We start from the raw sequence: 10990 nt of genomic DNA, 5'->3' as shown, positions 1-10990 counted from the left end.
TTTTGTCATTGCTTCTTGCCCTCGTTTGATGTTTGCTAACTTGTGTTTTTCGCAACTATCATGGCGACCGTCACACCTGAAGAAGGGAAACTTTTTTACAAAGAGCTTTGAAGACAACGACGGGCTGCTATCGCCAAGCTCCACCTTTTGAGGTTGAGGTGGTGGAGCCATTGCGTGCAGTGTCGGTTGACGAAACATTCCCTCCACGGGATCCGTCAAAGAAGGTTAGACAGGAGAAAAAACACAAAAAGTCCTCCCATCGTCATTCCGACAAGTCATCTTCTGGGAGGTCCAACAAGCGGCACATGTGGATGCCGACACAAGCTCTTCACGAGATATTCTTGGTCGAAACTTGCGTTTTGTTAACAATGTCTCCTTCTCGTTGAGCTCGGCTGAAAGGGAGGATATTAAGGCGACGACATCTTTGGAGCTTGCTGAATCTTTTTTGGTATTAAGCACTATGGCGCTTGTCCTTGGCAAGCGAATGAGTACTGTTTTAAAGGAAAAGAACGACGTGGAGCAGGAGAGCCTCAAGACTCAGTTGGCGAAGTTCGCTTCTTCACTCCAGTATGCGCTCGATACTAACCATTCTTTGATTATCCAAAATAATGATTTGGCTACCGAGTTTGCCCGAATGAAAATGGAGATTGACACCTTGCTCATGTGTTGTCGTGATGCCGAAGAGAAAGGGAAAGGGCTATCGGCAAAGGTCGTGGATCTAAAGCAGAATTTGACCGATGTTACTACCACTAAGCAAGCTAAGAACGAACAACTTCAGGCAGCTTTACGCAAGTTCGGTGGTGATCTCCACCGAACACAGGACTTCGTTCTCCATCAGCACGAGCTCAGCTTCAATAAGGCCTTGGATGAAACTGCCTATTTTTACAATGTACCCCTCAACGAAGGCAAGTTTGATGTTAACAAAGATTTTTATAAGGGAGAACTCGTGCTGGTGGATGATATCCCGGATGAGAAGGGCGGTGAGGAATTTACTCAACTAGCTACTCCCGGCCTTGATAACGCGGGCAAGAAGGTTTGATTTGTGGGGGAAAGTTGCGATTTTTTGGATGTCATCTAGCAGAGGCGTTCTTCTTTTTTTGATGATGGTTACGTTTTTGTCATGTTGACAGTTTTTGCTTTTATTTATTTGTTTACCGTTTCGACGGCTGTGTAACCATCTTAAACTTTGACATTCTGATATTTTCTAAGTTAATGCTTTGTTATTCGGCTTTGGCATGCGTTTATTGCTATGCTTTATCTGTTTTACCTCATGTTTAGTGTGTCGGCTTTTTATTGTCTCTTTATATCGGCGTGTTGGTTTCTATTACGTCTTTGTTATATTGGCATATCGATTTTATTACTTCTTTGCTATATTGACATATCGTTTTTTATTGTTTCTTTAGATTTGTATGTTCGCGCAAGGGATCCATTTTTTGGATTCTTCCTTGCTTTACTAGTTTATCGGTAGGATCCATTTGCAGATTCGTCCTTGACCATTAATCTTTTGATGGTAGCTCGTTGAAATTTAGTTGTGCTCGTGAAAATGCCTCTGATTGGGAGATTATCGTCTTCTCAAAATAAACATAGACAATGAAAAAGGGTACATGTAATTTAGGACTTGACTAAAATAGAACTTCAGGTGACTAGAATTCCACGTTTTCGAAATACGTTGCTCACTTAGCGTCTCTAATCGGTGTGCACCGTTGTGCAAACTCTCGGTTATTATGAATTATCCTTCCCAAGTAGCAGCCAACTTTCCTTCACTTTTATCTTTCCGGGCATCTCCTCTCATTCGCCACACGAGGTCGCTGCCCAGGAATGACCTCGACTTCGTCTTCGCATTGTACCTTCGGGAGGCTCTCTTTTTGCATGCTTCGTCACGTATTTTAGATTTATCCCTCAACTCTATCAACATATCAAGCTCGGTTCGCATACAATCCTCATTTATCTGAAGGTCGGCCATTTGCTTATGAATAGTCGGTTCTCCAACCCCTACCAGTAACATAACGTCTATACCATATGTTAAGTCGTATAGTGTTTCACCAGTAAGTCCACAAAACTTCTAACAACTCATTGGCCCATCGTCCTTTGGAGATTCCCAACCACTTCTTCATTTCAGTTAAGATAGTCTTATTGGCTGCCTCAACCTGCCCGTTCACTTGCGGATGCTCCACTTACGTCACCTTATGTTTGATGGTGAATTCTTCCAAGTATTCTTCTAGATTTTTGTCTATGAACTGCCTCCCATTGTCGGTGATGATTGTGTGGGATATGCCGAAGCAACATATGATGATTTTCCACACAAATTGATGGACCTGAGTAGTTGTTATGCGCACCAGGGGTTCAGCTTCAATCCACATGAGAAGTAGTCGACCGCCACAAGGAGGAATTTTCGTTATCCGGATGCGGGTGGAAACGAGTCGAGGATGTCCATACCCCCATACCGCGAAAGGCCAAAGGGCATTGATGTGTTGTAGTTGTTATGCCGGTAAGTTATGAGGGGTCCATTCTGTTGATATTTCTTGCAAGTTCAACTTAATTTTAGGCAATCTCCTCGTAGTTTCGGCCAGTAGTAATCAAACCTGAGGACTCTGCTTGCCATGCTTCTCCTTCTTGAGTGGGTCCCGCACACACCGTTATAAAACCCGTTCATCACATATTTGACTTTCGTCTTCCCTAAACACTTAAGTAAAGGCGTGGAGAATCCTCACTTGTATAGGTCCTGTCCAATCATCATAAATATGTAAACTTTACGTCTTAAACATGCATCTGGTATGTCCCTTCCAGCATCCCGATCCTCTACCGCTTTTATTATTTCGGCTAACCAATCTCGGGGTGTCGTCTCTATATACTCATACACTCATTGGTAGTTACTGTCGGTCCGAGGAGTATTTGTTGTATGACGGTGTCGAGTCCCCTTTTACTTCTTCCACTGGCCATCTTAGATAATGTGTTTTCTCGAGTGTTTTCCTCTCTCCAAACATGTTGGATCTCCACCTTTTTGAACTCGGCTATGAAAGTGGATACCTTATGAAAATACCTCAGCAGGAGGGGGTCCTTTACTTGATATTCACCCCGAATCTGGTTGACTGTCAACTGCGAGTCACTCCGGCATTTGATCCTATGCGCCTCCATGTCTCTGGCCAGCAAGAGACCAACAACCAACGCTTTGTATTCAACTTGATTGTTGGACGCCTTGAATCCAAAGGTTAAAGATTGCTCGATTCGTACCCGTCTTGGTCCCTCGAGAACGATCCTGGCCCCATTACCCGACTTGTTGGAGGATCCATCCACATACAAGGTCCACCATTCCTCCTCCTCTGACATGCCTTGCAATTCTAACACAAAATTCGCCAGGCATTGGGACTTAATCGACCCTCTCAATTCATATTCTAATGCCGAATTCAGATAGCTCGACCAACCATGTTATCATTCTTCCTGCTAGTTCGGGCTTCTGAAGTACCTTGCTTATCGCGAAATCGGTTTTCACTATTATTTCGTGGCTTTGGAAATAATGTTGAAGCCTTCTAGTCGTATGAAACAATGCCAGGGCGACTTTTTCGATCATTTGATATCGTGTTTCTGTACCCTAAAGAATGAGGCTCACGAAATATATTGGCTTTTAGTCGATCTTTCCTTGTGCGATCACGACGCTTATAACTCCGTTTAATACCGCTAAGTATGCTAACATGGGTTCTCCATCGGCAAGCTTTCCTTAATTGACATGAATGCGACTTCACACATCTCGTCCCACTCAAACTTATCCGCCCTCTTCATTAAGTTGAGAATGGGTTAAATTTTTTTTGCCAACTTTGGAACGAATCTTGATAGTGAATTCAATCCCGACTAGTATTTGCATCTCTTTCAAATTCTAGGGGCGCCTCATTTGCTCCAAGGCCATGCACTTATCTAGATTCGCTTCTATCCCTCGACTCATGAGTAGGAATCCGAGAAACTTTCCTCCTTCCACTCCAAAGAGCACTTAGCGGGGTTCAGTCTCATGTCAAACTTCCGAAGCTGACTGAAAACCTCGACCATGTCTAATGCATGTTGTTCCAATGTTCTCAATTTGACGATCATGTCGTCCACATATACTTCCACATTTTGTCCAATTTGCTCTCGGAACACTTAGTCAATTAGTCTTTGATAGGTGGCCCCAACGTTTTTTAAGCCGAAAAGCGTCACCTCGTAACAAAAGTTGGACTTGTCGGTCATGAAGGTCGTCTTTGATTGGTCGGACTCATACATAGGAATTTGGTTGTTGCCCGAGTATGCATCCAAGAAACTCATTACCCCCTGCCATGTAGCACCAACTACCAATTTGTCTATGTTCGGGAGTGGGTACGCGTCTTTCGGGCAGGCCTTATTCAAATTAGTATAATCCATGCACATGCGCCATTGGTCGTTGCTCTTATTGACTAGTACCATGCTTGCTAACCAAGTGGTGTACTGTATTTTTCGAATAAACCTGACCTCTTGCAGCTTTTCGACTTTTGTTTGTACAACCAGTATTCTCTCTTCACCTAACCTTCTTTTCTTTTGAGATATCGGCTTAGCGTCTTGGCAAACAGATAACCTGTGACACATCACTCGTGGATCGATTCCTAGCATATCAACCGACGTCCAGGAAAAGAGGTCTTGGTTCTCGGTCAAAACCTTCATGATCTTCTGGTAATCCTCTTTTTGAAGGCTTGTGTTGATCCGAGTATCCTATCCGGGTCCGCCAAGTTGCCATGGAAGAGTCTCGTCCTTCGGCTCTACTCTTGGTTCATCATTTGGCTTGGGATCAAGTTCACAATTTCCTGCTACCATGTTCACCTCCTTCTTTTCCAGCTTGTATCTCAGAGGAACTCTTAAACTGGCGGCGTAACAGCCTTGCGCAGTTTTCTGATGCACCTTCACTCTTGCTATCTTTTTGTTCTTGGCCGGAAAGTTCATTGTGAGATGAGGGGTGGATACAATATCCCCTAATCGATTTAGCGAGGGTCTTCCCAGCAACATGTTATAGGAGGTTTTCGTATCAATGATGACATATCTAATCTTCATGGTTTTCTATAGCCTTCCCTAAATTTCATACAGAGGTCGACATATCCTCTCGTGTCCACCCGATCACCCGAAAAGCTTACGATTTGTTCATCAAAAGGAATTATTATCTCTGAAGGTAGGCCCATCTTCTTGAAGGTCTTTTAGAAAAGGACGTCCATAGAGCTGCCCTGATCAACGAGGGTTTTCATAATAGTGTAATTTGCTACTTCGACCGTGATCACCATAGTGTTGTCCTGGTCTGGGTCAATTCCTTCGAAATCTTGATCTGTGAAGGTGATTGGTGGCATAGTCCTTTTTCTTCCTATGAAATTAATCGAATGCAGGTTACGTGTGTGGCGTTTCCGAGACGAGTACGAGGTTCCTCCACTGAGAAATCCTTTCGCGATGGTATTAATCACCCTTTTAGAAGGACCACACCTCTCCCTCTCGCTGTTAACCTATCAGTTGGGGGTTCTTGACCTTGGTCGGTAACCTCTTTGTGTGTTTCTCGGACCTTGGCGAGTGTCCGTACGAGGAAACCTTTCTTCCCTTTGCTTGCTTACAAATTGTTTCAAGTGACCCGCTTGGATGAGTTCTTCTATTTTTTCCTTTAGTGTGACAAATTCCTCCGTGGTATGGTCGAAATTTCTATGATATTGACAATAACGGTTTTGGTCAGCGTTTGGAGGGGTTGGTGTTCTCTTGTGTGGCGGTATCAAGTCAACATTCAGAGCTTCCTCCAATATATGTGATCGTCTGGTGGTTATAAGGGTGTAATGCGAGAATCTAAGTGGCTTCAGGTATTCCTTTGGTCGCCTAGGTGGACTCATTCCACCAGGCGCCTCCCTCTCTGATCTTCTGTTATCATTGTTACCTGCTAGCCTTGTTTTGGATTCCCTCATTTCTTCTAATTACTCGTCCGTGTCAGTGTTGCCATCATACTTGTCTATTGTCGGGCTCTTCCACGCTATCGATAACGATACCTCAATGATTGCATCCGTAAAAGGATGCCTTCGCGACAACATCCCCACGTCCTCGTCGGACACCGTGACTGTTGTGTGATTTGGCCGTGAACTGTTTTCCCCCTCCATGTGCATATGTATCTTGTTGTCGGACGGGTCGCACCCCCATGTTCTCATCAGCTGTTGGCGTGTGCCCCAATTCTATTTTTTTCTTCATCATTTGGTTTTCGACCCTCAAAGCTTCTATTTCCTTCGCGTTCTTCTGCTTCAAGCTCTTGAACTCTCTCTTCATATCTAGCATCAAGGTGATTGGATCCATTGGTGGTTCTTCATCATTGCCTTTATCGTTTCCCGTCATACTTCTTGAAGCCACCATGTGGTTCTTGATAGGTTTTTCTTTTGGTCTCATGCTGGGCACCAAAATGTTCTTACCAATTTGAATATTCCCTATCGATATGTTCCTGTCTTCTCTATTTATCGGTTCATTGTGAGGGTCTCCTCTATTTATACTGTTCTCATGGGCCTTGTCCTGTTAAAATGTCCTAAACTAGGCCCAATAGTCGTTAACCTTGTTTTATGTTTTTTAATTGGAATTAAAGTCGTTAATCTTTAATGTGACGTAGATGATGGAATTGTCGAAAGGTCGTTAAGCCAAATGACCTTTTAGTCATTCAATTCCCATCTTCTTTTCGATACTCCGATCCTCGTACCATGTACAACAATAAATATTATAGTGACTAGCGGAAACACAGGCGCTTTAGTGCCTGTGCATCCACATTTGTTTTATTATTACTATATTATATATTATTATGTGTATTCATATCTTTTAAATATCAAATATCACTAAGTAAAAATAAGATAGAAACATTTTTTCTCATCATTTATGAGTTTCAATATATTAAACAAATTTAAATTTATAACACAATAAACATAACCAATTTTGATTTGTTGTTACTAACATAAAACTAAAAAAGAGAAATATAATAATGAAAAGAAAAAAAAAGAAGAAGAAGATGAGAAACTCCATAACAAACCTTAAGAAAATATTTATTTTTTAAGCCCTTTCATCTCTCTGCAAGAATGTCATATTCGCATTCATTCTCCCGTCGATGCCCACATCAACAATGGTGTCAAGATAACTCTGTACATGTGCATCAACAATGCGTGCTCTTCTTCTTACTCTGAAGAATGAATTGGAAGTAATATGAACAGAAGAGATAAAGTGAGAAAGAGGAGGAGAGAAAAACGATAATAAAAATTCCAAATATAAATTCAAATTAAAAAGAAACTGTGAATGAAAACTGAATAAATAAAAATATATTTCAAAAAACTAAATTCAAAACTATATTTAAAACTATTTTACGTTCAAAAAAATATATTATGATAATTGTTTTAATATTTACAAAATAATTAAAAATAAAATGAATTATATATATCAAAAATAATTATGGAGGTATAGATATATATAAAAAATATGGGGAAATCTGGTATAGATTATACTGATTTGTTATTTTTTTACCTTCCACAAACCTTTAATCTCAAATTGTAATATTTTAGGTTTTGTTATTCAAAGGTTGTTCTTACTGCAATATCTTATCAAGAACAAAAAAAATGCAAGTGTTGAAAAAATTGTAATTTTTTAAGTTTTTTTATTCAAAGGTTGTTTTTATTGCAATATCTTATCAAGAAAAAGAAAATGCAATTGTTGAAATACCATTTGTATATTCTATTTTTTTTTAATATGCGAAAATGTTTAATAAAGAGACAACAAAATTCAAACTTCTGAAACTCTCCTTATATATTTTACATGAATGCCAATAATATCACAATATATTTTTGTTCATGCAAGTTTGGATTTTATTTCTATATTTTTTTTTCTTATTTTTATATAAATAACACAGTAGTTCATCTAATCTGATAATATAAATTAATCATAAGATGAAGTTCTCAATTCAATACTTATATAGTGAAAAAAAAAACTTTTTTTTAACATATTGTCCAATATTTTGATATTTTACAATATTAAAAAGAGAACAAAGTAATTGTTTCCAATTTTACGTTATCCACACTTCACAAAAATAACATTCAATTAGCTTTTATATACATTACACACTATAACTCTTGTAGTATAAATTTATTTTTATTACATATAATTGTAAAAAAATTGGGAAAGTAAAATAGTGAAAGAATTTATGAAGTAGTATGGTCCAAATTGAAAAAAAAAACCTGAAAGTAAAAATTGAAAAAATAAAGATATATTTTAAAATAAATTCAAAACTGTTTTACAAAAAATTCTATAAATTCTATTCTGATAACTGTTTTAATATTTACAAAATTACAAAATAACTAAAAGTAAAATGAACTTTTTTATATATATAAAAAATAAAAAATAATTATACATATAAAAAACAGTTATGCAAATATATATATAAAAAACAGTTACGGAGAAAATCTCATGTATATACAGGTAGAAGGTACAGATGAGATTAAATATGATTAGTGAAATCATTTGATGTTATTTTTTACTTGTTTTAAAATGGTTTTATATTTTTGTTATATAATTTTATATTTAAGCCACTTTATAAATTTAAAGTTTAGGTGAAAAATTCTACACAAGAATAAATATGAATATTTTTTAAAATTAAAATAATTACGTATAAAAATTAAAATAATAACAGCTTTTTTTTCTCAAATAAATACCAAATAAAATAAGAAAAAAAAGTTATAGAATAATACTTTAAAATCACCACTAAATCTGGAGAAACCCAGCCCAATAGAACAGACTCATCCTTCATTGTCTTTCTAGATTCTTCTCTCTTCTCATTCTAGACCTTTCCACACTTCAACACATTATATAACCATAACAATGAAAACCCTTATTTTCTAACTATTCAATCCAATCACAATGGCTCGTTACGGCGAGGGCGACAAGCGGTGGATCGTGGAGGACCGCCCCGACGGCACCAACGTCCACAACTGGCACTGGTCCGAGACCAACTGTCTCGAATGGTCCAGAACCTTCTTCTCCTCCCTTCTCTCCAACCTCACAATTCTCGACGGCGAGGGAAATCTTTTCGTCAAAACCACCTCGCTCCGCTCCCTCGACGGCGAGGCCTACATCAACATCCGCAAGGGAAAAATCATCCCCGGCTACGAGATCAGCCTCACGCTCAATTGGCACGGCGAGGCTAAGGACTCCAACGGAGCTTCACTTCTCCAAGTCGACGGCACCGTTGAAATCCCCTATATCTCCGACGAGAATGCCGACGAGGATCCCGAACTTAAAATCACCGTGAACGACGAAGGACCGGTAGGGAAGAGGATCAAGGACGCAATGCTTTCCAAGGGGAAGCCCTTGATCTTGGAGAAGGTTAGGGTTTGGGTGCAGAGCATGGCCAAAGGCGGTCCTGTTATGGAAGAATTGGACAACAAGAAGGCGGCGCCGTCTCCATCGCCATCACCGGCGCCGTCTTCATCACCGTCGCCGTCTTTGTCACCGTCACCATCCACTACGGCTGCGCCGAAGAAGGAGAGTTCGACGGCGACGAAGAAGAAGAAGGAGAAGAAGGGGGTGAAGAGTATTAGCATGACGGAGAGGTTTAATTGCAGGGCGAAAAACTTGTTTGAGATATTGATGGATGAGAATCGGTGGAAGGGTTTCACGCAAAGCAATGCGAGGATTAGTAAAGAGGTTGGTGGTGAGTTTAGCATTTTTGATGGATCGGTGACTGGAACTAATTTGGAGCTGCAGGAGGGTAAGTTGATTGTGCAGAAGTGGAGGTTCGGAAGTTGGAGCGATGGAGTTCAGTCCACAGTAAGTGTTTTGCCTTTTATGTTAACTACTCGGAAAAAAAGCCAATTAATTTTTACCTAACTTACAGTATGGTAATACGTGTGCTTTTGCAGGTGAGGCTTGTGTTTGAGGAGCCTGAATCGGGTGTTACAGTTGTGAAGCTGACTCATACTGATGTGCCTGAAGAGGATAGGTGAGTGTTTGCTTGCTTGGGATTGGTCTGTGGAAGTTATGTTTTTATTTTATTTTGTTTGGTTTGGTTTGGTTTGATTTGCTGAGGTGGTTTGGTTTGGTTTGATTTGCTGAGGTGGTTTGGTTTGGTTTGATTTGCTAAGGTGGTTTGGTTTCGTAATGATGCAGGTATGGTAATGCAACTGTGGTTGAGAACACCGAAAGGGGGTGGCGGGATCTTATCTTCCAGAGGATACGTGCTGTTTTTGGTTTTGGAATTTGAGATTTTTGTGATTGTATTCCCTGTGTTATGGAGCTAGCGGATTTTGATTTAATATTCATTAGTAAGGAAAGATTAATGGATAATTGACATTATTGGATATTGTGGACTGCAATACTTTGTGCATGATATGTCTTGTTTGAGTGTCGTCTGTGACTAATGCCGTTGTCGGACAATGAATAAATTGAAATCTGAGCAGTCACCTTTCTTTCGAATTGCATATCACACTCCTAAAATTCTTGTGTTTTTGTTTGTCACCTACCATGAACCTTAGTACTCTTGTTTGAAGTATGCTGCAAAGATTGTCTGGATCATTTTATGAGATAAGCATGTTTAGCCAATGGGAATTCTGTGGCATTTGGATATGCACTGAGTTTTAGAAATTTCCAGTGCATATATTTGGAGACGTTCTGTTAGAACCATAGTTTTAATGCCCTGAGTGTTTAAATAAGAATTTTACGATACTAAACACTGTTAAGTGGTATGAATCATCCTCGGTAATTAGATGATATACTATGGTGCTGATTTGTGTTAGAAGACATTGTGGATTGAGGCTTTTTGCCTGGTAATGAAATAAAGTGGCCCTTACCTGTCATGTTGATGTTGGAATGTTGGTGCAGAACGTCTGCGGAAGCACATCTTTCTTTCAATAACAATCAGCTCGCTTCTTCTGTATAAAGATATGCAATTTCTGAATGTTGTATATAATTTCAGTGCACATTTGACAGCGTATTATCTAAAGTCTATTCTAGTCACACA

The 10990-nt window shown here is 39.6% G+C and overlaps 1 protein-coding gene across 1 annotated transcript; it reads left to right on the top strand.

Annotated features, from left to right (window-relative positions):
• Positions 1 to 8747: 8747 nt before the first annotated feature.
• LOC137814151 (Aha1 domain-containing protein) lies at positions 8748 to 10451 on the top strand. The gene is made up of 3 exons (XM_068616733.1): positions 8748 to 9801; positions 9894 to 9973; positions 10141 to 10451. The coding sequence occupies exons 1-3, from the start codon at positions 8893 to 8895 to the stop codon at positions 10232 to 10234; spliced, it is 1083 nt and encodes a 360-aa protein (XP_068472834.1). The 5' UTR covers positions 8748 to 8892; the 3' UTR covers positions 10235 to 10451.
• Positions 10452 to 10990: the final 539 nt, after the last annotated feature.

The sequence above is a fragment of the Phaseolus vulgaris genome, chromosome 1, assembly GCF_051622355.1.
Source record: "Phaseolus vulgaris cultivar YP4 chromosome 1, ASM5162235v1, whole genome shotgun sequence".
Lineage (NCBI taxonomy): Eukaryota > Viridiplantae > Streptophyta > Magnoliopsida > Fabales > Fabaceae > Phaseolus > Phaseolus vulgaris.
The sequence above is the reverse complement of the archived record's forward strand: the minus strand, read 5'-3'. Positions and strand labels throughout refer to the sequence as shown.